Source organism: Peromyscus eremicus, chromosome 3, assembly GCF_949786415.1.
Source record: "Peromyscus eremicus chromosome 3, PerEre_H2_v1, whole genome shotgun sequence".
Taxonomy (NCBI): Eukaryota; Metazoa; Chordata; class Mammalia; order Rodentia; family Cricetidae; genus Peromyscus; species Peromyscus eremicus.
The window spans coordinates 100,034,101-100,060,065 of NC_081418.1; the positions used below are offsets into that span (position 1 = coordinate 100,034,101).

Consider the following 25,965-nt stretch of genomic DNA (forward strand, 5'->3'; position numbering starts at 1 on the left):
GCCGTCCACAGCGCAGCGCTCAGGGCGACGTGGCGGGCGGGAGTACGGAAGCCGCTGGGAGAGGCTGCTCTCACCGCTAGTCTGAGCATCTCCCTGCTGCGTGGAGCTTCCGCTGGCACCATGTTGAAGAAATTCGACAAGAAGGACGAGGAGTCGGGTGAGAGACCCTTGAAAGCCTGGGGAGGCCAGATCCTCGCGCAGATTCCTAGGACCTTCCTGGGCTCCCTTCTTCCGGGCCTGTGTCAGAACCAGCGTCGAGGCCCAAAAGAGGCAGGGGCTTATGCGCAGGTCCTTAGCTGTCCTCGGAGGAGACATGCTGTTAGCACCCGCCAGCTCTGGCCAGGATTGCTGTGTGACCTTGTGCGGGTCACGCTCCTCTCTGGAGCCTCAGTTTCCCCATTTTATCAGAGGAGGGGCCCAGGTTATGCTCCCTTGTATTAACATCCGTCCTCTTGGTATTTGCCAGAGCTGAGTTGGTACCAGCCAATCTGGGCGTAACCAGTCCTGCAGCTAAGAACCCTCACTGTTTCATTCATTCAATAAACTACATATACTGAACACCAGGCACCTCAGGGATCCTGATATTGCTGTAGCTAAAACCATTGGGACACTCAATGCCTGCAGTAGGAATATTAGAATGATCACATAGTGGAGGGACCAGACAGCAACCAGATAATAACACACATAATTAATGAGAAATGTAACATCTGCTGTTGGGGAAACTCAAGTCACGGGTTGGTTAGTGTTGGTTGTCACTGGCACGTAGACTCAGGTTCTGGTTACATGAATGAATGCAAAATGTGGCACCGTGAGAGGCACAGAAATGGTCTGGGGAAGAGGGGAGTTCCCTTAACAGGATTTGTAGACAGAGAGTAGAGCCTTGACTGCCACTGGTAGATGACAGAGACTTCTTCCCCTTCCCTGTGTTGGGCAGTGTCTTGATATTTAGGGTCACGGTTTGGAAATGTAACTCAGTTGGTAGGTAGAGTGCTTGCCTAGCATGCATGAAGCCCTGTGTTTGATCCACAGCACCACATAAACCAGGAGGTGGAGGCAGGAAGATCAGAAGCTCAAGATGGTTCTCTGCTACATTCCAAGTTCAAGGCCAGCATGAGGCTCTGTCTCAAAAAAGAAAAAGAAGGAAAAAATTAGTTCAGGATTACAACCTGTAATCAGTGTTCTCTGTTCACTGTAGGTGGAGGCTCCAACCCCCTCCAGCACCTGGAGAAGAGTGCAGTACTCCAAGAGGCAAGTTCCACCACACCTGTCTGTCCAGTGAGGAATACTGGCAATGCTGTCAGAATACTAACATATATAGTGTGCTGGTTGTTCATTATATTTGCTAAGTATCGGTAGTTACTAGGGCAGTGCAAATAGACTGCAGGTATGGTTAGTAGATGAGTTAAGACAAATAAACTTGGGGCTGGAGAGATGGCTCAGTGGTTAAGAACACTGGCTGTTCTTCAGAGGACCTGGTTTCTGTTCCCAGCACCCACATGGCAGCTCACGCCTGTTTGTAACTCCAGTTCCAGGGCTTCTGACACCCTCACACAGATATCCATGCAGGCAAAAAACCAGTGAACATAAAATAAATTAAGAAAGAAAGGAAGAAAACCAACTTACCATTGGAGAATACATTTATCTATACTAATGAGTTGTTAATACACACCCTGTGGTTCTCCAGGCCCTTCATGAACCTCAGGGTTGGCCATGGAAGGGAAGTGTACTAGGTTTGAGATAACAGTTGCTTCTTCACAGGCTCGGGTCTTTAATGAAACTCCTATCAACCCTCGGAAATGTGCCCACATCCTCACCAAGATCCTTTACCTCATAAACCAGGTAATAAGATGAGGGTGGCAGGGAATATGGGGGTGGGGTGGGGTGGGGTGGGGGTGGGGTGTAAATGGGGATGTACCCTTTTGACAACTCTGGTTGGAAAGAAGGATCCAGTCCTGGGTCCTCTGAGTTTCCAGCTCTCATTTGTTGCCTGGAGTCCCTCTGCAGGCTTGGAAGGTCTGTCCTGGCTGACCTCCTGTCCAAAGCTGAGGCTTCTTTTATGATTACCACAGGGGGAGCACCTGGGGACCACAGAAGCAACCGAGGCTTTCTTTGCCATGACCAAGCTCTTTCAGTCCAATGATGTAAGTACATCAACCTCTGCTTCTCTAGAGACGAGAGACCTGTGACAGTGTGGTGGGGGACTACCCATCAGCATGGACTGCCTTCCATGGCAGGCTTCTCCTGGCTCTGACCCTCTCTCACTGAACAGCATTGATAGGGCTTTCTTTGTATCTTTTCAGCCCACACTCCGCCGCATGTGCTACTTGACCATCAAGGAGATGTCTTGCATTGCAGAGGATGTCATCATTGTTACCAGCAGGCAAGTCTTGGGCAGGGGATGGCTCCTTGATGGGATACATTGACAGAGGCAACATGAACAGCAAAGGGACTTGGGGCATATGGCCAGTGCCCTTTCCTCCTAGGCCCACCCACCCCACGCCAGCTTCTAGACTGTTGTGTTTCTTTCTCACTTCTCTGTCCCTGCTTTCCTTCTTCCTCCTTAGACAACACAGCCAGCATAGACCTTTCAGAAAGTCTTCAGGGAGTGCTAAGGAAAAGAAAAACAGAGTGCAAGGACTTTATGAAGAAGTCTGTTTGCCAAGTACTAGTGTCTGCATTAGGCTGAGTAATTAGGGACAGATGTCACTAGTACAAATGTCCTTGAGAACTGAGAGTTAAAGCTGGACATGATCGTGCACACTTGTACTTTCAGCACTTGGCAGAAACAGGAGGATTGCTGCCAGTTTGAATCACCTGGGCTACATAGCAAGATATCTCAAAGAAAAGAAAACAAAGAACAAAATACAACAACAAAACCCGAGGCCCAGTTTTCTTATTTCTTCTTGACTCTGCAGTGCAAGAAGGGGTCCATACAGTCATATTCAGGTGCATTATGACGGTATTTACTGGAGCTGGAAGGATGGCTCAGTGGTTAAGAGCATTTGCTTGCCTTTCCAGAGGACCTGAGTTTGGTTCCTAGCACCCACATCAGCAGGCTTAAAACCATCTGTAACTCCAGCTTCAGAGGAATCTGATATGGTGGAGGGTACCTGCACTCATTTACACAGTCACTTGCAGACATAGGTACCTACACATTACTAAAACTAATAAAAATACTAAAATTTTTTTAGAAAGATGGCACTGAATGTGTATCAGTCCATGTGTGGTTCTGGGAGTATTGTAGCAAACAGGAAAGCCATGATGTGTGACAGAGCTGTTCCTGGGGAGACACAACACACATGTCTACTCACCTCAGATAGGGATCCCACAACAAACCAAAGTACAGATGCCACCAAAGTCCAATTTGGTGAACCAGTGAATTTTATTGGAGTTGCTTACAGTAATGTGGGTGAGGGTCTCTTACAGGAGCAGAAATGACTCAGACAGATGCATCACCAAAGCCCACCCCAACATGGGCAACAGCTCACAAAGCTGGAAACCTACAGCACACTGCACAGCCTGTAGGCAGTTCAGTTGGTTGGAGAGTGTCTCATCCTGGTGCCTCAGTTGGTCTAAACCTTTTCCGGGCAGTTTGGCGAGTTTCTGCTTCTTCCAGGCAGCTTCCCTGCTCTCAGAGTCTTCTGTGCCACTCAGCTCTCAATCTGAGAGGAAAGCTCCACTTTATTGCTTAATATGGCAGGGTAGGGCCTAGTGAATCTGGTCAGTTTTAGGGACTTCCTGAAGTTACTTTGAGTTGTTTACCCTCCTGCTTAAGCTTCTCTGAAGGATAGAATGTTTCAATCTTAGAGGAAACCTATACAGAACATAGCCTCTGCAGCCTCAGGATTTAAAGCAAATAGCCAGGCAGCCAGACTGAAAGCAGAACAAAGGGCACCAGCTTGACTTTGGACCAGAAAAGGCCTCCAGAATGGTCTGGATTCTGAAGGAGTAAGTCCAGGCTGAACAACCACATGTGAAAAGGCCTGAGAGGAGAGAACAGCTCACTGAGAAGCTGCTCAGTTGGATGCTTTAGGAAGCCTTGAGGTCATGGTGACCCTACTGCCTGTACTTGGGAGTGTTGGGATTTCAAGTGTGTGCCACCATGCCCAGCTCTGTTGTGAGTTCTGTGACTGCCTGGAGCTGCTGTTTGGGTTAGAGCTTAGCTTGGAGGGGTGAGAACAGGGAACGGTAGTTAGGAGGCTGGTGTGGTAAACAGGCAAGCATGGTATAGACTAGAGGAGAGGATGGCCTGGGGTCACAGTGCCTCCGTTCCCTGGCAGCCTGACAAAAGACATGACTGGGAAAGAAGATAATTACCGTGGTCCTGCTGTGCGAGCCCTCTGCCAGATCACTGACGTGAGTTCCTCCGCCCTCGGCCTGCTTCCCAGGCTCTCAAGGGAGGCCTCGTCCCAAGCATAGCCCTGGGTGTCTGCAGCTCTCTGAATCGGGTGGAGAGGCGGGTTGGGAGTGGCTCATAGGAGCTTCTAAAGGTGTTGGCTTTGCTCTGCACCCCACTGTTTCCATGTCTGAGCTCTCCTTCTCCCACCACAGAGCACCATGCTGCAGGCTGTGGAGCGCTACATGAAACAAGCGATTGTGGACAAGGTACCCAGTGTCTCCAGCTCTGCCCTTGTGTCTTCCCTGGTACGTAGCTGTGACTGGGCCTGCAGGGGTGGGTTGAAGGTAGAATAAAATGTCTGAGAGTCTTGTGAGAAGAGAAGCAGAAACTCTGGGTCCATTGGGAAAAGCTGGGGTGAGTGGCTTTGACACCCCCCCCCCCCCCCAGATGGCAGATTGTTTAGACTGGAATCAGGCAGGAAATCTGCCAGGCGGGGAGAATGAAGGAGGCAGCTGTACTGTCTGTCCATGGTCTTGGGATCAGGACAGTGAGGAGGCTCTGGCTGCTTCTGAGAGGGGACAGGGGTGTGACAAGAAGGGCACCCTTCCTTTTGACCCCTTAACAAGTTCCACTGCCCACAGCATCTGCTGAAATGCAGCTTTGATGTGGTCAAGCGCTGGGTGAACGAAGCCCAGGAGGCGGCGTCCAGTGATAACATCATGGTACAGGTGAGAAAGATGCTGACAGGTAGGTGCATCACACACTGTCACTGTCTACGCTCCACAAGTGCTGGTGGCCTCTGGCAGGACAGGCTTTCATCCTTGTGTCACTGGGTGTGGGGAGATGGGGACTTGGGAGAAACGGCTGGGGTAGCACATGGTGCTTGGAAAGAGTTTCTTACTGGAGCTGCTGAAATAGCCAAGTGCATTGAAAGGCAGATGAGAGTGTTTTGGAACATAGGCCATTACCGCCCACCTGGCTGGGTAGGCCAATGGCCATCCAGACCATTGGTGGCATGCTGTTTCCATCAGAGAAACTGTCCTTAGTAACCTAACCTGGTATGCCTCCCTCCGAATCTCCGTTTCTTTGGAAAGTTGGAAGAGCGAGACCTAAATGAGAAACACACATAATGAGGGATGGGAAAGGCTGGTTTGTCCCTTTCCTTCAGTGATTGTCATTCTCTTCACTCATGTGGATCTTGTCTTTGGGGTCAGCATTGACCCATCAGCACATCTCTAAGGGTCAGAGACACTCACATGGAAAGCACATATACCTGCCATACCTTCGCCCTCAAATGCCACTTGACTAAGAGTGAACAGAAAGAACAGAAGTGACCTTGGTACCTTACATCTCTACAAGTGTCATCCCTGGTTTTCTAGCCCTCCAGAGCCAGCTTGGCCATGAGTGGGACAGATAAGCAGGAACAAGCAGGCCAGTTCTCTGGGTGTTAGAAGGGTTTGTGTCTTATGTCCCACAGGACCACACTCAGGTCTTGCCGCCCCCCCCCCCTGCCCCCGCTCTCTGGTGCAGCTCATTCAGTTCAGGTGTCTTGTCCCACATAGTCAGGGTGCCTGCAGGGTCCTTGCCAAAACTCTGGTGCAAATGAGAACATTATGTATGTGGTGTGTTGAACATTATGCTGGAGTGGGTTTTGCAGAGTACTTGGGGAAATTACTGTAGCCCTTTTGTGTGAAAGTGATTGCTATACTTTCCTTAAAATAAGAAGGGTAAGCCAGAGGCATACGGTGGCCTCAGTGCTGCACAGCAGTAGACCTGGCCTTACGTACTTGTTTCTTGTGCTGCCCCGTCCTGTAGTACCATGCACTGGGACTTCTGTACCATGTGCGGAAGAACGACCGTCTGGCCGTGAGTAAGATGATCAGTAAGTTCACCCGGCACGGCCTCAAGTCCCCCTTTGCCTACTGCATGATGATCCGAGTGGCCAGCAAGCAACTGGAGGAAGAGGATGGCAGGTGAGAACGCTGGTCTGCCAGCTAGATGGGGTCCCCGCATCGCTGGGTTGTCCCCCACTTGTCATCGCTCTGTCTTTTGTAGCCGTGATAGCCCGCTGTTTGACTTCATCGAGAGCTGCCTACGTAACAAGCATGAGATGGTGGTGTATGAAGCTGCCTCGGCCATCGTCAACCTGCCCGGTTGCAGTGCCAAAGAGCTGGCCCCCGCCGTGTCAGGTCTCCATACGTCCCCTTCCCTGCCGCAGAGTTGGCCTGCTGGGCACAGGCCCTGAGCCAGAGGTTGTCTTCAGACAGACCGTGGTCTAGGGGTGTCACAGGCATTGCTTTTGAGGTGGGCTGTTTTCAGTTCCATCTCAGTGCTGAAGAGACAAGTGTGTGGTCCATACTAGCACTGATAGGTAGCCGACTCCAGAGGAAGAAATTGGGGTGGGGCGCAGGACCTGTAAAGCCCAATGTCCTCCTGGGGTAGCCCTGGAGCTCACAGCTGGACTCACTGGCACTGCTCTTAACAGGTAGGCAAGCCCTTGTCCTCTGACCTTCCTCTCAGGCCTCACTTCCCTTCTGAAACATGACCAGCCCTCTTTCCTGTGGGTAGTAAAGGCGGGATCTGTAGAAGCTATCCAGCCCAGTCTGAGACGCTAGCATGGATGCAGTGTGAGTTACCAAGAATCCAGCAGCTTTGTGTTGTTTCTGCTCTGGCCATCAAGTCAGTGCCTTGTCCACCCGCCCCATGCTGCTGTTAGCGGGGGAGTAGAGAATATGCACCCAGAACGTAAAGAGCCGAGGGGCTGGTGCAGAACAGTGGCTGTTGAGAATTCAAAAAGGGTCTGTGTTGGATCCCAAGAGTCGGAGAGAGGGATGAACACCTAACCAGGACCAGCCCAAAGGCTAAGGAGTGTGACAGGAGGGCTGGAATGATTGGGCTTTTTCTAGAGTTCCCCAGAGTGGTGGTATAAACCTGGTGGAAAGATGGGGTTCCAGTTTGGAATAGCAGTCTCCCTCCTTGGAGACAAACAAATGAACAGGTGCATTCGCTCACTGAGTAATAACTCCTGTGATATCCCCATATTTCCAGAGTAATGAAAGACACAGAGGCTTTAGAAGATATGTTATCTTACTTTAAGAAAAATGTTAGTTCCAAAACAAGTGACAAGACAGTAAAAGCTAAACTATGCTTGAGCATAGAAAGGAACTCGGATGGTCCAGAATACAGTCCCATCCAAGACTATGCTCGAACACAGACTTCAGCTGTGAGCTTCGGGCAGCCAGGGTTAGGAAATGATATGGTCCCTGATCTATGCTGTAGGGGTCAACTCTTTGGCACTGTCCCAGAGAGAATAAAGTTGGTCCTTGAGGGAGGACTCAGCTCCCCAGCTTGGTGTTGAGCGATGTTCCCCTGGGTGCTGTGAGCATGGAAGGAGAGAGGTGCTAAGTGCCTGGACCCTGTTCCTACCGGGTGGATGGTAACTAAAAGTCATTTTAGTTGCCCTGCTGCTGTTCCCTGGGAGTTGGGAGACTCAGACAGTCATGTCACCCACTCAGAAGGCCTAGCTCATGGCAGGTGTTTAGTACGTATCAACCATTGACACGGGGCCCTCACTGACAAGGTTCAGGACAAGGCAGTTCTGCCGGCCTCTGCTGAGCAAAGGGCTTTCGTGCAACAAACAGGCCTGAGAGCTTGTTCACCTTTGATTCCATGCTTGCTCCCCTGGGGCCCGAAGTATTCCACTGCCTGGCATCAAGGACAGCCTGATACGTGTGTCTGTCTCCCTGCAGTGCTCCAGCTTTTCTGTAGTTCGCCCAAGGCCGCTCTTCGCTATGCAGCTGTCCGCACCCTCAATAAGGTAAGAGTCGGGTGGAGAGGAGGGGGCGGGGCTGGACTAGCTGAGAGCAGGTCTCCTCCCTCTGAATGGGCTGGGAGCGGAGTAGACATAGTCCCCGAAGGACCTCTGGCCAGGCCTACCCTGTAGGTGAAATGACAGAATTGAGTCCCTCTGCAGGTGGCCATGAAGCACCCATCGGCAGTGACCGCCTGCAATCTGGATCTGGAAAACCTGGTCACAGACTCGAACCGGAGCATCGCCACATTGGCCATCACCACCCTCCTCAAGACGGGGAGTGAGAGCAGCATTGACCGCCTCATGAAGCAAATCTCTTCCTTCATGTCGGAGATCTCAGATGAGTTCAAGGTACCAAGTGCCCTCACAGCCTGCAGTCCCCAAGACGAGATGTTCTGAACCTGCTGTCCACGCCACTGGCTGGAGTGTACGGACCTGCTTCAGGTCTTTGGTCCTCTGTCCCTTTGAACCTTAAGATCAGTACTTTTTAGACCAGGAAAGGGTTTGTTTGTGGATTCTTGGAGTTTTTATTGAGCTCTTGCTGTCTGTCCTGGAATTTCAGGAGAAGGGACAGCAATGCATGGGACAGATGCCCTCTGTTGGGGAAGATAAGCTTTAAGAAATGAACACACATGTAGACAAAGCCACAGCCTGAGATGCAGCGAGGAGCTGACAGTCCACTAGTAGCTGCTGGGGAGACATGGATGAGGAAGGCAACGGGGGCCATGGACAAGGACCCAAGCCAGCTGGGGTCAGATGCTTTGGGGATGGCGAAGGGGATGGTGTCAGCACAGGCCAGGCTGTTCCCTGCAGACCTACAGCTTGTGATAGCTTTAACTGTTAAAATAGACATTTGGAAAGGTTGTAGTTTGGGATTTATTTTCTTTCTGTTTTTCAAATCAAGACAGGCTGTCCCTGTATGGCCCATGCTGGCCTTGAACTCAGGTTCTCCTGGGTTAGCTCCTTCATTGCTACTGGGATTGCTGGGGTGTCACCCATCACCCTACCTGCCTTTTGCTGTCCTTTTTTTCTAGACAGGATCGTTCTCTGTAGCTCAGGCTGACCTGGAACTCTGTAGAACCCAGGATAGCATCAACCTTGGAGCAGTCATCTTTCTGTTGTCTCCTAATGCTTGAGAGTCCAGATGCCTGGCCCCCATATCTGGCTTGTAGTATGGTTTTTGTTTTGTTTTGTTTTGTTTTTCGAGACAGGGTTTCTCTGTGTAGTTTTGCGCCTTTCTTGGAACTCACTTTGTAGACCAGGCTGGCCTCAAACTCACAGAGATCTGCCTGCCTCTGCCTCCCGAGTGCTGAGATTAAAGGCTTGTGCCACCACCACCTGGCTAAGACAGGGTTTCTCTGTGTAGCCCTGGCTGTCCTGGAACTTGCTGTGTAGACCAGACTGGCTTCAAACTCACAGAGATCCACCTGCCTCTGCCTCTTGAGTGCTGGGATTAAAGTTGTACGCCACTATGCCCAGCGTAACTTTTAAGCTTTTACTTTCAAATAATTCACAGGAGTTTGCAAATAAATAAGAGGAAAGGTCCTGGGCGTTCCTCTCAACTCCAGTGCCTACATCCCGTATAGTCATAGTATAGTGTCAACAAAGAAACCAGCAATTGTACAATCTAGAGCATTTACTCAGAGTTCATCAGTTATGAGGTGCACGTGTGATGCCTTTCAAAATTGCTGCCACAATCAGACTTACCCTCACTAGACAGGGCTCGTGCACTCCATTCCCAGCCCCTCGTCCCTGATTCTTGACAGTCACTAATCTATTCTTATTTTCTGTAGTTAGATTATTTCAGTGTTATGTAAATGGGGTCATGAAATATGTCACTGGGGAGTTTTCATCAGAGCAGAGAATGGTGGGAACAAGTTTTGATACAGCAGGATAAATTCAGAGTGTGGGTTGTGAAAAGTGGACAGAAATCTACTCTGCCTGTGAGCTATATGAAGGTATATCGGCTGATGGTGCGGTGAGATTTGCACACAAGAATAACCATTCTAGACAGTGGAGGATGAGTTTGAGAAGATTGGTATCTCAGAAGATGAACTGGCTTAGGATCAAGCAAGAGGGCTAATGTAGAGCCATGTGAAGACCTGAGCCAGTTAAAGAAAGAAAAGGGGTAAAGCACAGGGAAGAAATAAGTATACCAAAGAGACCTCGAGAAGAGAACAGAATGGAATGTTGGGTGAAAATGTGCAAGGCAGGAGGGAAGCAGGCCAGGCAGGGTTTGGGGATAGAGAGACCCTCACTTGTGTTATTGAGAGTGCCATGTTTTCCTTCCCTGAGTGACCTCAGGACTGTGTGCCCCAGCATGGAGTGGCTTTCCTCTTGGTTTCTTGCTCTTGTGTTGGGCCTAGGCATGGTGTTGCCTCAGGAGGGACTCTGTGACATTTAGTGAGGAAGTCATCAGGATTGTCAAGGGCTACGACTTATGCGTGTCTCTTTACCACAGGTGGTGGTTGTCCAGGCCATCAGTGCCCTGTGCCAGAAGTATCCTCGAAAACATGCCGTGCTCATGAACTTCCTGTTCACCATGCTAAGGGAAGAGGTAGGAGTCGGCCACTGGGGTCCTGCCAGCTCTTTTGGTGCCTGGCTGTCGGGATCTGTTTCTCGGTATTAAGCTCAGCACACCGTTAAACAGCTGGCTTCCTGGAACCTGCTACACTTTAAGCTCCTGTGCACAGCTGATACAGCAGCACCAGCCGCTCATAATTACAGGAGTAATGTGTGACTCACCAGCATGGGAACAAGTCCAGCAGGCGCCCCAGGGCAGTGCTTGTGCAGAAAGGAGGATGTGTGTAACCTATTAGCAAGTAAAGCTTAGAAGGCCGAGTGCCATCCAGGAGCTCTTGAAAAGCTGGTGCTAAAATATAGCATTGGTTCTGGGGTGTTTTGTTTTGAGACAGGTTTCTACCTATCCTCTTACTGTCCTGGAACTGACTATGTAGATAAGGCTAGACAGGTTTCTACCTATCCTCTTACTGTCCTGGAACTGGCTATGTAGATAAGGCTAGCCTTGAACTGACAGAGATTCTCCTGTCTCTGCCTTCAGAGTGCTGGGATTAAAGGCATGTTCCACTATGCCTGGCTAGTTCTGTTTTTGTTGTTTGTTTGGTTAGTTTTGCAAGACAGGGTTTCTCTGTAACCCTGGCTGCCTTGGAACTCACTCTGTAAACCAGGCTGGCCTCAAACTCAAAGATCCTCCTGCCTCTGCCTCCCAAGTGCTGGGATTAAAGGCATGCGCCACTTCTAGACTTATTTTTGTTTTTGTTTTTGTTTTTGTTTTTGTTTCAACAAAACCAGCTATTCATGGGCTCAGAAACATGGGGGCTAGAGAAACAGCTCAGTAATTAAGACCACTGGCTGTTTTTCCAGAGGACCTGGGTTCAATTCCTAGCACCTATATAGCAGCTCACAACTGTCTGTGACTCTAGTTCCAGGAGATCTGATGCCCTCTTCTGAATACCACAAGCACCAAGCGTGCATGTGATACACAGATATACTTGCAGGCAAAATACCCATACATATACAATAATTTTTCAAAAGACAAACAAAAAGTGGAACAGATTTGGCCCATAGACGTACAGAGCCCTTTGCCCCACCCAGTCCAACGTAGACCAAGGTCCAACAGGAGAGCAGCTTTTGCATTGATTGCTTGGGCTTTCTCAAGAGTATAAGAGTATAAGTATAAGAAGGCCCTAAGAGCCTTCAGCTGCAATCTCAATATGTTAGAGACTATATGTGGCATGTGGGGTCTCCCGATCCTTGTGATGGTCCTTGTCACTAATATTTTAAGAATGAGGACTCTGGGGCCAGTGAGATGGTTCAGCTGGTAGAAGTGCTTACCACACAACCTGACTTGATTTTAATCCCTGGATTCCATGGTGGAAGCAGAGAACCAACTCCTGAAAGTTGTCCTCTGACCTCCATGTTTGTGATGTGGCATGTATAGGCCTGCACTCACGATATATGACACATACACACAGAATGATTTTGTGTGTGTGTGTGTGTGTGTGTGTGTGTGTGTGTATGTTTTTTTTTTTTTTTTAAAGATTTATTTATTTATTATATATACAGCATGTTTGCCTGCAGGCCAGAAGAGGGCACCAGATCTCATTACAGATGGTTGTAAGCCACCATGTGGTTGCTGGGAATTGAACTCAGGACCTCTGGAAGAGCAGCCAGTGCTCTTAACCTCTGAGCCATCTCTCCAGCCCGTGTGTGTATGTTTTAAAAGAAGAACTGGAGCGAAAGAGAGTTCAGTAGTTAAGAATACATACTATTCTTTCAGAGAACCCAAGTTTGGGCTCATTTAGCAGTTCATAACCACCTATAACTCCAGCTCCAGGGAATCCAACACCATCTGCTGGTCTCTATAGATCAGTGGGTACCTGCATTTGTGTGCACATTCCCACACTCAGGTGTGCGTGCACGCGCGCACACACACACTCACACACTTAAAAAAGAAAGAAGGCAGAAAGAGGATTCTGGGAACTGGAGGTGTAGCTCGGTTGGTAGAATGTTTGCCTAGTATGCACAAACCCTGATTTTGATTCCAGCACTGTATAAACTGGGTAGGTGATACATACCTACAATCCCAGCACTTGAGAAGTAGAAATGAGATCAGGAGCTCAAGGTTGTCCTTGGGTACATAGTGATTTTGAGGTTAGCCTGGGATACACTAGACCCAGCTAAAAGAAACTGAATCAGGGGCTTAGTAAGTGACCTGAGTGCAGAGACTTGCCTTTCAGGTAATTCTGAAGAGCTAAGAAAACACTTAGTGCCTCTGGCCCTTAAACCCGTATTTTCCTCACTGGAAAAGCCCAGGCTTTGTCTCTTCAGCTTTCCGCTGCCTCCCTGAAGCTCCATGCTTTACATAGCAGTCAATGTAATGGCTCCACTGAGAGGCCACAGCACTCGGACTTGAGAACTCGCCTTGCTCTTATTGACTCTGTCACTAGTTGGAGCCAGTGGGTGGCTGCAGCAGTGAGATTGAAGTAGCATTTGAGGGATTGTAGTGCGGGATACATTGCTGACCCTTGAGATTAGTTCTTACTATGCAGTCCTGACTGACTTTAAATTTAAATTCCAGCATCTTGAGTGCTGGAATTATAGGCATGCAGCATGCCTGCTTCAGATCGAATTTTGTTCTTTAGAACAACCTGTGAGGCAAACACTAATGGCTGAGTCCCTTAAAAGTTAAGACACTTGCTGCCATGCCTGATGGCCAGAGATCAGAGTTCCACCACTAAAACTCATAAAACAGAAAGAGCCATGACAGAAGGAGAAAACTGACTCCTCACGTGTCTTCTGACGTCCACATGCTCTGATGCATGCTCATGAGTACACACAGGCTGGATGGCACTTCCTTCTCACCAGCAGCCCATCCAGCACATCCGTGTGTCATCACAGTCCGCAAAACAAAGTTGGGGTGGGATGAGTGCTGGGGATCAAATCAGAGTCTTGTTTTACTCACCTACACCCTACCCTGATCTGGGATTTTTTGTTTTGTTTTGTTTTGTTTGTTTTTTGAGACAGGGTTTCTCTGTGTAGCTTTGCACCTTTTCCTGGATCTCGCTCTGTAGACCAGGCTGGCCTCGAACTCACAAAGATCCACCTGCCTCTGCCTCCAGAGTGCTGGGATTAAAGGCGTGCGCCACCACCGCCCGGCGGATTTTTTTTTTTAATTTAACTTTATATATGGAGGATGTTGGGGTATGTACATGTGAGTTGGAATTACAGGCTTATAAAACTGTGTCTAGCTCATCTCAAACCTTCTTAGGTTTAATTTTTTTTTTTTTTTTAGTTTTTAATTTTTAAAAAATATTTTGTGTTTATTTATGTGGGCTGTGTATGTGCTTGTCTAAGTGCTGTGTCTGGGAACTGAGCTCCAGTCCTTTGGAAGAATAGCATCAGGTGCTCTTAACCACTAAGCCATCTCTCCAGGACCCTTCTCCCAGTTTAAGTTTTTTTCAGTTAGATTTATTCATTTTATTTTGTGTGTGAGTGTTTTGCCTGCATGTATATATGTACACCATGTGTATGCTTGGCATCCTCAGAGGTCAGAAGAGGTCATGAGATCCCCTGGAACTGGAGTTATGGATGGTTATGAGTCAGCATGTGGGTGCTGGGAATCAAACCTGAGTCCTCTGTACGAACAGTGCTCTTAACTGCTAAGCCTCTCCAGCCCCAGCTCTTGAGTTTTCAGCGAAGACTGTACCTATTAAACACTGTCTCCCCACCTGCCTCTTGGAGGCTCTCACCTGCAATTCTTCTGTCCATGAATCTGACTGATCCAGTTACCTTGAGGGGAATCATGAAGTGTTCTTCTTTTTCTGCCTCCCTTATTTCACTCATAATGTCCTCAGGTTTCATATGTATTATAGCATGTATCATTTTTCTTCTTTGTCTGTGTTGAAAAGACTACGTTTTGTTTACCCGTCCATCCGCCTGTGAACACTCAGTTTCTATGCTGTCACTGTTTCGACAGGCACTTCTGAGATCATGAGCTTAGAGACCTGTTCTGTTGCTGATACCCAGAAATAGATGATAATTCTGTACTTGATGCCGTGAGGAACCACCATATTGTTTTCCAGATGGGATGTACCACCTATTCTGCCTTTTTTCATGTCTCAGTGTCTGTGGAGAATGATCTCCCATAATCAGGCTTTCAGTTTCAAGTGAGTGAGTCTGTTAGGTATATAGCAAGCAGGAAGAAAGGAAGAAAACAGCAAACTGTAGGTAGACATTCACATCATCCTGTGGGAGTGACTGGGAAAGCCAGGGGGAGAAGGGTTCATGTGAGGGCATTGTTGTCGGAGGGTCCCATGCAGACTGTCTCCTGCTAGGTGAGTCTTCCAGTTAGCCGTTCCCACCACAGATGTTTTTACTGTGAGATGAGCAGTAGGGGAGTCTTTCGCTTTGGGAAGGTGCCTGGGATACAGTGTTTTACTTCTGTGATTTACTCTCTGGTTCACTCTTGGCCTGTATTGCTATTCTCCTTGTGTTCTCATGGGGCAGGTGACAGTCATCCCCGGACAAGGGTCTTGGAAGACAAAAACATGCTTGGATCTGAGGCCAGGGTCGGGGTAGGGAGCAGTGCTTCCTCCCAAGCCAGCTTCTCAATGAGCTCTAAAGCACATGGCAGTTCACTAACAGAATGTATCATTCTCTCAGCAAGAGAATTGGGGTCCAAAGTGTTCCCATTCACCTTTCTGTTCTTAGACTTAGAGGCCCAGTGAGCTTCCAGGCCAAGCCTTTGTTTGACCCAACAAAGAGACAGAAGCCTAGGATCTGGGCCTCAGCTGGTCTCCAGAGGATGTGAGCTCTTAGCTTAGCTAGACATTTGTCTCTGCAGGGTGGCTTTGAGTATAAGCGTGCCATCGTGGACTGCATCATCAGCATCATTGAGGAGAACTCAGAGAGCAAGGAGACGGGACTGTCCCACCTCTGCGAGTTCATTGAGGACTGCGAGTTCACCGTGCTGGCAACCCGGATCCTGCATTTGTTGGGCCAGGAGGGGCCCAAAACCAACAACCCCTCCAAGTACATTCGCTTTATCTATAACCGCGTGGTCTTAGAGCATGAAGAAGTTCGAGCAGGTAGGTCTGAGCTGGGGTGATCCTGGGCTCCTGGCTTCTTTTGCAGCAAATTTGCCGGCAAAGGGACCTAAGCCCACAGGGGACATGGCCTCATGAGCTGTTTTTTTATTGTCAGAAAGACTCTATATGTCATCTGAATAAATGACTTTCTACAATTTAATTTTATTCAAGCTTCACTGTATATTAGTGCTTAGAGTGTTTTACTCTTATTTATTTTTTTGTGGTAGGGCCTTGTTATAGAGCCAGGCTAGCTCATACTTGAAATCCTCCTGCTTCAGCCTTCTGCATGCTGGGATCACAAGTATTCACTGCCATACCTGACCTTTTTTTTTTTTTTTCCTTTACCAACTTGAGATATAACACACCATAAAATTTACCTTTTTGTATAAGGCAGTGATTGGGCAGTCTACCATCTTGTTCTTAATTTCATATGATTTTCCATTTTCTTTCTTCTACGCCCCTCTTAGGAAGGTTTTCTTCTTTTAGCAGTTGCTGTTCACTAAGTGGTGGTTTATTTCCTCCTATGCTTTAGTTCAGGCCTAGCTAGCTACAGCTGAAGCTGTTCTGAAGTGAGTGACTTGACAGTGTGGATAGCGTCTGTGGCCTTTATCATTTGAGACTGGCCCATAGAGCCCTAGAGCAGAAGCCACTGCTCTGTCTCCCCACTTTCCCCAGTAACTGCAGGAGGAAGTTGAGGCTGGGTAGCACCAGGATCCACCAGGATTGCTCAAGAGCTGCCCTATGAGTGTATTGGTGCCACCCCCTAGCTCTTGGGCATGAGTTCCCACCCTGAGCATTAATGGCACCCTCAGCTCTCCGGCAGGTGGGCCTGAGGGGCTGTTGGTGAATCATGTTTATCTTGGTCTTGGAACTAGGTGCAGTGAGTGCTCTGGCCAAGTTCGGAGCCCAGAACGAAGAGATGTTACCTAGTATCTTGGTGTTGCTGAAAAGGTGAGTCTCAGAACAGGAGCCAGAGTGCTTAACAGTGTGTTAACAGTGTTCCCTTGGGTCCCCCCCCCCTTTTTTTTTTATTTCTGAGGCAAGGTTTCTCTGTTTAGCCCTTGGCTGTCTTGGAACTCGCTCTGTAGACCAGGCTGACCTTAAACTCACTGAGATCCACCTGCCTCTGCCTCCCACGTGCTGGAATTAAAGGTTTGTGCCACCATACCCAGCAAAGATTTAATTATTTTTACCTCATTTGTGTGAAGTTTTTGCCCACGTGTATGTTTATGCACCGTGTGTGTGGTGCTGGTACCTGCTGAGGGCAGAGGAGAGTATAAGCATGTCTCCTCTGAGCTCACGGGCACCTCTGGGTGTTTTGTCTCTTTGGTTTGTCTCGTTTGCTGGGGGAGATCTTTACTAGGGAGCTGTCTGCCACTGAGCTGATCAGCCCCTTGTGTTTCATGCTGTCATTTAAGAGACTACTCTTAGCAGCTGAGCGTTAAGAGCTCTGTATCACCTTAGCACCCCCATACAGTCCTGCAAGGTCCCTTTGAAACCCTGGCTTGTGCTCAGTCAGGAGTACTTTGTGTCCTGGCCACAGGTGTGTGATGGATGACGACAATGAAGTGAGAGACAGAGCTACCTTCTATCTGAACGTCCTGGAGCAGAAGCAGAAGGCCCTCAATGCAGGTTATATACTAAATGGTAAGTCTTCTTGCCTGCCCAGGACCCAGTCCCCTCTTGGAGCCTTTGGCCCTTCCTGTGCCCTAAGAGCAGTTATGCCGTCCCTGAGCCAAGACATCCAAGAACATACATGCTTCTTTGGACTTGTATAGCAACCTCTTGGATTGATATGACCTCAGAAGCCCCAGGGTCGCGTGGCTTGAACCCGTGTCAGTGGAAATAGCCAAGTAAATTAAAGTTCTCTTTGTGTGTGTTACTCTGGCTTGAACCCAGGGCCTTACACATGCTTGGCAAGTCTCTACTATTGTATTGTATCCTCAGTCCAAAACTGTTGTTTTGAGATAGTGTCTCATTATATAGCTTAGGTTGGCCTGGAATTTACCACAATCTTCTTGGCTCCATGTCCAGAGTGCAAAACACTCATTAATAAAAACATTTAAGCCCGATATGATGGCTTCTGCCTCATCTCAGTACTCCAAGGAGGCTGAGGCTGGAGGATAGGGAGTTCTAAGTCAGCCTCGGCTCCATAGCAAAATGACATTTCAGACAAAACCAAACAGTAAATAAAATGGAAACTTCTATTATCTTAGTAATTTTTTTTTCTTTTTTTTTTTTTTTTTGGTTTTCCGAGACAGGGTTTCTCTGTGTAGCTTTGCGCCTTTCCTGGGACTCACTTGGTAGCCCAAGCTGGCCTCGAACTCACAGAGATCCGCCTGGCTCTGCCTCCCAAGTGCTGGGATTAAAGGCATGCGCCACCACCGCCCAGCTTGTCTTTTTTTTTTTTTTTTTTTTTTTTTAAAGATTTATTTATTTATTATGTATACAGCATGTATGCCTGCAGACCAGAAGAGGACACCAGATCTCATTACAGATGGTTGTGAGCCACCATGTGGTTGCTGGGAATTGAACTCAGGACCTCTGAAAGAGCAGTCAGTGCTCTTAACCTCTGAGCCATCTCTCCAGCCCCCGGCTTGTCTTAGTAATTTTTTAAGTCACTTTATATTTACCTACTCCCCAACCCTCTGGAAAGGAGGATGAGGAGTAAGGCTCAGAGGTTCCGTGATTTTCTCAGCATCAGCACATCTAGCATTCATAGCAGGGGATCCAGGCCTCTGTCCTCCCTAGGTGTGACATGCCTAGCTGTCATGCCTGCCAGGTAGAATGACCTCTCCACTGGCTTTAGGTCTGACCGTGTCTATCCCTGGTCTGGAGAGAGCCCTGCAGCAGTACACACTAGAACCATCAGAAAAGCCATTTGACCTCAAGTCTGTGCCTCTGGCCACCACCCCTGTGGCAGAGCAGAGACCAGGTAAGGCCCTGCTCATCCCCAAGGCCCATGTGTCTCCCTTGGCTGCAGAATAGACCAGGATGGGTGGGTGTGCTGAAAAGAGGGAGTGGCCCTTGCCACCTCTTGCTTCAGGCAACGGGGACAGCCAGGCTGACAAGCTTGCTCTTTTCCTTATATGCTTCTCTCTCAGGAGAGTTGGCATTTATAATGTCTGAGGAATAACCTGGGGTCAACAGCACTTGCTGCCTGGGACTAGAGCTGTGGGTCACCAGCTCTGCTTGCTCTTGCAGAAAGTACTGCCACGACCACAGTCAAACAGCCGGAGAAAGTGGCAGCCACTCGGCAGGAGATTTTCCAGGGTAAGTAGTGGTCAGTATGGTCAGACGTGACGTGACTTCAGACCTGGTCTCCCTCTGTTTAAGATTAGGAACTTCAGAGGATGTGTGCCTCAGTGGTAGAGTGCCTGCTTGGTGTGTTTGAGATTCTGCATTTCAGCCCAGCCCCATTTTTTAAAGAGAGCAAGAACTTTATTGGTTCCCGTGCATGCCGGGTGATTGAGAGTCCTGGGGCTTCTTTCACGTTTGCGTCTGAGTGCTCCTGGCCTTGCTTCCAGGATGTGTGATGGAGTGTAGCCAGAGTTCAGAGACACTGGTGCTTGGTTTTGATTCGTTACGTGTTCAGTCCATGTTACCTTATAAAGTTTGTCTGCTGTTAAAACACTGGTTTTGAAACCGAGAGACTATTGTCAAAGAACTCGAGCTCAGCCCACCTCCAAATCTTGTCCTGTATCTGTTCCTTGTTGCTGCAGTGATAGTTCCTCAAGCCTTGTGAGGCACAGAGCTGACCAGTGACTGCAGGGAGAAAGCTTGAGAGGGGAAGAGAGCAGGGTCTGAAGCTGCTAGAGGTGGACACCTTTTACAGCCACCTGGCATGGGCCTCTTCACCTGCTTTCAGCCTGTGACGAATTAGCCTGGTAGAGTCATGGGGACCCTGGGCTAGGACCTGGCCATGGTGCATAGTGAGGAGTCTTACCCACAGGCCATGCTAAAGTTTTCTGAAGGAAAAGTTTTATTTATTTACTTAGTTATTTATTGGTGCTGGGACTGAACCTGGGGCCTCAAGCATGCTGAGTATAAGTGTTCCAACGCTGAACTATAGCTCTTGTTATCTTTGTTATGTTGAGACAACATCTTAATGAGGTACACAGGCTAGCGGTGAATTCACTCTGTCCAGCAGGCAGGCCTTGAACTGGCCCCTCCTGCTTTGTCCTCCTGAGTAACTGGGATTACAGGCCTGTGCTACCTAATGTCTGGTATTTCTGCAACATTCTGAAGTAGCTCTTCATTGAGCATAGTAGCACTCACTTGTGATCTCAAGACAGCAAGCTGAGGCAGAAGGATCACAAAGTTGAGGCTAGCCTGGGCTACGGAGTTAGACCCTCCAAAAAAGAAGTAGCTCATTATTGGCCTTATGTCTTAACTGTCCAGTACAGAGCGTGGATTTGCCCTTCACCTGAGTTTGTAACTTTAACAGTACACACTTCATCATAGTCTTCCTAATCTCCATAATCTCTATCCAGCTCTGCAGTTAAGTGCACATGCTGTTCTTACAGAGGACCCAAGTTCAGTTCCTTACACACGTGTCAGGTGGCTAACAGCTGTCCCCTCCAGTCTCAGAGAGAGAGATAGACAGACAGATGGACAGAGAGAGACACACAGAGAGAATATGAATCATTGATGAACTAAAGCTAAAGGTCTTCAGATGGATTAGGCCTGGGACATTGGGAACTCAGACTTGGTGAATTGCTTCAGAGGTCTTGCATAAGACAGAGAGGCATCTTCCTGGAGGGTTATGTAGCATGAACCAGACAGAGCTGAGGAATGTGCTGAGGAAGAGTGAGCAGCCAGTTGGACATGCACAGGTCCTCCCTCTCAGGAGGGTATGAGGCCTGGGTGTGCAACACGATTGGTGTGGAGATCCAGAAACAAGTGAATGTGGCCTGTGGATTTCAGAGCAGTTAGCAGCGGTGCCTGAGTTCCAGGGCCTGGGACCCCTCTTCAAGTCTTCACCTGAACCAGTGGCCCTCACCGAGTCAGAGACTGAGTATGTCATCCGTTGCACCAAACACACCTTCTCTGACCACTTGGTGTTCCAGGTAAGCACAGTGGCCTGAGACCCAGCAGGTGCCTGCATCCAGGAGCAGTCCCAGATCTGATGGGTCCTGTAGGGCTTACCATTGAGTTGGTTGGGGGCTCAGCTTGATGACCATACCTGTCACCAGCAGGCGTGTCTCATCTCTCTTTGCCCAGGACTTCTATAGCCAGTGAATGTCAACCAGGCAGAGGGCTGGGGATGGGGGGATATCCTTCCTCTTCCCATATAGTAACATCTGAGCCCTACTCCTCCTCATCCAGTTTGACTGCACAAACACCCTCAATGACCAGACCCTGGAGAATGTCACAGTGCAGATGGAGCCCACTGAGGCATATGAAGTACTCTCCTATGTGCCTGCCCGGAGCTTGCCCTACAACCAGCCCGGGACCTGCTACACACTAGTGGCTCTGCCCAAGGAAGACCCTACAGCTGGTGAGCTCTCTGTAGATACCACCCAGGCTGCATGGGAGCCGTGCATCAAGGATGGCATGGAAACTCCTCAGTTCAGACATGAGACTTGCTCAGGCCCAAGTTCCTTTCCAATATTACCGTTTCATTCTCAGAGCAACTCCAGGAAAAGGCCTGCCTATTCCTGCTCATAGGCGAGGAAGCCGAGGCTGAAGTTAGGTGGGTTGTGTTGAGTTGAGAATCAGAGCCTGTTCGGTCTTCAGACAATTTAGTACTCTTTCTTTATGGTGCGCTCTCTCTCAAAGACACGCGCAGACACCCACGCATCTCAAATTCATCTTTCCGGCGATCTGACCAACTTCTTTTTCATGCAGCTGAGGCATGGTCAGAGCCACACTGCATTGCCTCTATTTCTTTAGTCTTGTCTTTGGACCTGGGACTGGACATTCCCGTCCTAGGAGATGGTGCCGCCTTTGTCTAGCATGCTGGGGTTGAGGGTATGTTAGCTGTTCCTAATGCTGCCTAAAGGACAGGACATGTCCACGTGACTCTGAAGGAGCTTGTGTTCATCCAGTCCTTCTTCCCTACAGTGGCATGCACATTCAGCTGTGTGATGAAGTTCACCGTTAAGGACTGTGACCCCAACACTGGAGAGATTGATGAAGAAGGCTATGAGGATGAATATGTGGTAAGGGGATAGTGTCAGGGACTGAAGCCACTTTCGTTTTTGTTTTTGTTTTTTTTTTTTTTTTTTTTTGTGGTTTTTCGAGACAGGGTTTCTCTGTGTAGCTTTGCGCCTTTCCTGGAACTCGCTTTGGAGACCAGGCTGGCCTTGAACTCACAGAGATCCGCCTGGCTCTGCCTCCCAAGTGCTGGGATTAAAGGCGTGCGCCACCACCGCCCGGCGAAGCCACTTTCATTGAGTACCTTGAGATGGGTCCCAACATAGCTTGTTCTGTCCTGAAGCCCACATGTTCCCGCACTGGCAGATACCTGCTAAGTGAGCTGCGGGAAGGAAGGGAAAGTAGATGAGTTCAGAGCAGAGGCCTAGAAATGGAACAGGAAGTCTCTCCCTAGAGTCTAACTTCTATCCCCATTTCTCCAGCTGGAGGATCTAGAAGTTACTGTGGCTGATCACATCCAGAAAGTCATGAAAGTGAACTTTGAAGCAGCCTGGGATGAGGTCGGGGATGAGTTTGAGAAGGAGGAAACATTCACCCTGTCTACCATCAAGACACTTGAAGGTACAATGCTGGAGACACCATCTCTGACCTGGCTGCCTTTCAGAGCCCTCAGCTGTACTGTGGCTGGTGTGCCTCCCTCTTCCCACCAAGAATCCATGGCCATATCTAGAGCACATATGCTGAGTGGTGATGGCCTGGAGACTTGGCACTGGGCTTGTGGCTCAGCAGGAAAGTGCGTATGTTTGAGGCCCAGGATTTAACTAGCGCCCAACAAAATAACACACACACACACACACACACACACACACACACACAAGACTTAATAGTGCTGGGGTTTCTTCCTACAGAGGCTGTGGGCAATATTGTGAAGTTCTTGGGAATGCATCCTTGTGAGAGGTCAGACAAAGTGCCAGAAAACAAGAACACTCACACGCTGCTGCTAGCTGGTAAGAAACATCTCCTGTGCGAGGGTCTGGGTAGCTTTACAGGTGGGGATGCTGCTGGGCTTTGTCTGCCCCCATCCATCCATCCCCCCCAACACACCCTTGTGCTCAGTAGTCCTGGCAGGGCCTTATCCTTTTTCCTGTGAGACTGGCTGCAGTGGGTGTGGCCTGATGGCTTAGCATTTCTCCCTGAAAGCAGCAGGTCTATGATCTAACATTGGGGATACAAATGCCATCTCCCCAGCCCCCAGTGTAGTTTAATGTAAGTTTTTGCATTTTGAATGAAGTGTCTTCCTTTCATATTTCTTTTTCCAGTAACTTGTTGATGTTCCTTTGTCTAATGATCAACTTTATTGGTTGTTTTTTGTTTTTGTTTCATCTAAGAAGAATGGGTATGGGGCCTGGCCTGGTAGCTCACCCTGTAATTTCAGCATTTGAGAAACTTTTGGGCTCAAACACCTAAGCAAAGCAAAATGAAAGAATGACCATTTAAGCATTTTGTCTTGGGAATTTTCAAACACATACAAAAATTAAATAGGGCATATAATGAACACTAACTGTCTTCCCACACTCAGAACACCTGTACCCACTCTCCCCTAGAGTATTTGCATGCAAATTATTTGTGTAATTCATATGTAAATACTTGATATCCCGTGTTTAACTCAAAAAGGGCCCTAGATTATTTTATCTGAGACAGTTGTGGGGATGGAGCTGGTAATTGAGGGGATTGAAAACTCTGGGACTGAGGCTAGGCAGATTCTTGATGCAGTCTTGCTGTGTAACCCAAGATTTCTTGTTCTTGTAAGTAATCCTCCTGTCTCAGCTTCAATGAACCACACACCTGGTTTTTGTTTTTGTTTTTGTTTTTGTTTTCCCCCCTCCAGTGCTGATAATCAGACCCAGAACCTCTTGGCTGCTAGGCAAGGCAAATGTTCTACCATTGAGACACACCCAACCTTGGGGGATTTTTTTTGAGGGGGTGTTACTTATTGTGGGGGTGGGGTGAGGTGAATGTTTACAAACACGGTTGGGAAGATGTTCTGCTTCAGTGCGTGCTCACAGACCACCGCCACCAGGCTCACCCCTCTGGCCCTGATGAGGTAACTCAGTCCCCTGGGTCTGTCCGACACCTGCTTTGTGGTTTTTTCTTGTTAGGGTTCTTCCCCTCATCAGCACTCTGAGATTCAGCCACTGTGTGAGAGCCTCTAGCATGAGGTTTCAGCCTTTCATATCTGTGCTCACTTGAGCCCGGCAGGAGGCTGAAATAGTTAACATTCTTACTGCCATACTTCCTTGTCAAGGGTGCCAGCGTTTGGAGAAGCAGTGAGGTTTGCCCAGCCCTCCCAACTGGGCCTCAGCATAGGGGCTGCCTTGATCAGCTGCTACATATGTCACCCTTAATGTAGCCTCCACAAACTACTTCCTCTCTTCTTCCAGGTGTGTTCCGGGGCGGTCATGACATCCTTGTGCGCTCTCGACTTCTGCTTTTGGACACAGTGACAATGCAGGTGACAGCCAGAAGCTCCGAGGAGCTGCCGGTAGACATCATCCTGGCATCAGTGGGCTAAGGTCCAGGCTACCTGGCCCTACTCCTACCTTTTCCAACACTACGTTGAAGTAGCTTCTTCCCTGTGAAGCCAGTGGAAACCCTTCCCCGTACCTCTGTATTCAGAAACAATCACAAATCAATACAGATTTTTTTTTTAATTCCATCCTATCACCCAGGAATGCTAGGGTAGATATTTTTTCACCCTACCTGCAAGGAGACATCACAAATGAATAAAATGTTCAGACTTTCTCGCATATTTATCCCCCGAAAAACTGTCTTATCCCTGTAATAAGTCAGCATGTATTTCTTAGAACTGCTTCTGCTGCAGGCTTGTGCTCAGGGCCTCCACTCTCCCCGAGGCCTCCTTCACCAAGTGGAGCGTGCGGGCACCCCTTGGGGCTGTGCCGGTGCCAAGCTTAGGATGGGGATAAAGGCTAGCCGAGTGACGACAGCCAGCAGGGCTGACGAGCCGCTCCTCTTCAGGCGTTTATAGATGGATGGGTCTCCACAGGGCTGAGGTCCTTCACCAGGGTGTTACCTGATGAGCCCTGGATTGGGGGGTGTTCGGAGTGTCTGCTCTGGGTCAGTCTGTGAGTGGGAAGAACAGTCTCTGTATTCTCTTTTGGCTGGAGTAAAGTCCTGGGGTATGCCCCAAGGGTCGTGGGCTTTAAACTCAAATCAGGTGGTTTTAAACCATTGGAAACAGCAGTAGAACTTTTGTAAGTAGTGGACCTCCTCTGGGAGCTACTGAGATGGCTCGGCGGGGAAAGGCACTTGCCAAGACTTGACTACCCATGTGGTGGAAGGAGAAAACCATTTCCCACAAGTTGTCCTCCGATCTCCTCATGCGCACCTTGTATGCAGTATGCCCATGCACATAGACATGCGCATGTTAGAACATAGGCCTGCACCTTTAGGCCAAATCCCATAACATGAAGAGATCAGGCCACACCTGAGCATAGTTAAGACGATGATGTCTGTGCTGTGGACTAATGATTTATGGTCGTGGCTCCTCCGTGTGATTGGTTGTGTTGAACTGAATCACGTGATGTGAAAGTTCCTGTCACCCTTAAAGGGTTACAAAGAGTCAGATTTCTCATTTGTTTGGGGGAATCTGCTCTTGGAGGTTCTCTGAAGGCTGCTCCCTGAAGACATTCCTTGTCCCCAACCTCCTCCATCCCTCTCCCAGGGACGCCTTGGAGCCGCTGCTCTTGCCTGCCCCCTCCCCCCCTTCCTTCCACCCTTAGTGGAGGGCCTCTCCAGGCTTTAAAGAAAAGCCTGTCCTTCCCTTTAATGCCCGCTCTTGCTTAGACCTCCATAATTGTATTCTTTCTGCCTAATACCTTCCCCTCCCACCCCCTGGCCTGATCACAGCCTGGAGGCCATTCCATTCTAATAAACCTCACTGAAGGAAATTGTGTCTCCGCCTCCTTTTGTGAAGACAACCGTGTTCTTGTTTTATTTAAAGGCACACACACAAATGTTAAAAAGGAAACAGTGGGACTTCCTGACCATCAAAGGGTTGTATGTGGAGAGCTAGAAAGTCTCATTCT

At 48.8% G+C, this 25,965-nt stretch overlaps 1 protein-coding gene across 1 annotated transcript; it reads left to right on the forward strand.

Moving 5' to 3' along the window:
- Copg1 (COPI coat complex subunit gamma 1) lies at nucleotides 1–25,827 on the forward strand. Its single transcript, XM_059258154.1, has 24 exons — nucleotides 1–157; nucleotides 1,196–1,248; nucleotides 1,759–1,839; nucleotides 2,070–2,141; nucleotides 2,301–2,380; nucleotides 4,281–4,356; nucleotides 4,552–4,644; nucleotides 4,981–5,067; nucleotides 6,155–6,312; nucleotides 6,395–6,528; nucleotides 8,089–8,156; nucleotides 8,313–8,501; nucleotides 10,612–10,707; nucleotides 15,517–15,760; nucleotides 16,636–16,711; nucleotides 17,304–17,407; nucleotides 18,570–18,695; nucleotides 18,965–19,033; nucleotides 20,687–20,829; nucleotides 21,089–21,260; nucleotides 21,827–21,924; nucleotides 22,342–22,480; nucleotides 22,768–22,866; nucleotides 24,301–25,827. Exons 1-24 carry the CDS (start codon nucleotides 121–123, stop codon nucleotides 24,429–24,431), a joined length of 2,625 nt encoding a protein of 874 aa, XP_059114137.1. The 5' UTR covers nucleotides 1–120; the 3' UTR covers nucleotides 24,432–25,827.
- Nucleotides 25,828–25,965: the final 138 nt, after the last annotated feature.

What these genes read in the sequence shown, in the direction of transcription:
- Copg1 (XM_059258154.1), top strand. Translation starts at nt 121, where the DNA reads ATGTTGAAGAAATTCGACAAGAAGGACGAGGAGTCGG. An exon ending in TCCTTTACCTCATAAACCAG is followed by an intron (nt 1,840 to 2,069) that starts GTAATAAGATGA and finishes TGATTACCACAG; the next exon opens with GGGGAGCACCTGGGGACCAC. An exon ending in CTGCCCTTGTGTCTTCCCTG is followed by an intron (nt 4,645 to 4,980) that starts GTACGTAGCTGT and finishes CACTGCCCACAG; the next exon opens with CATCTGCTGAAATGCAGCTT.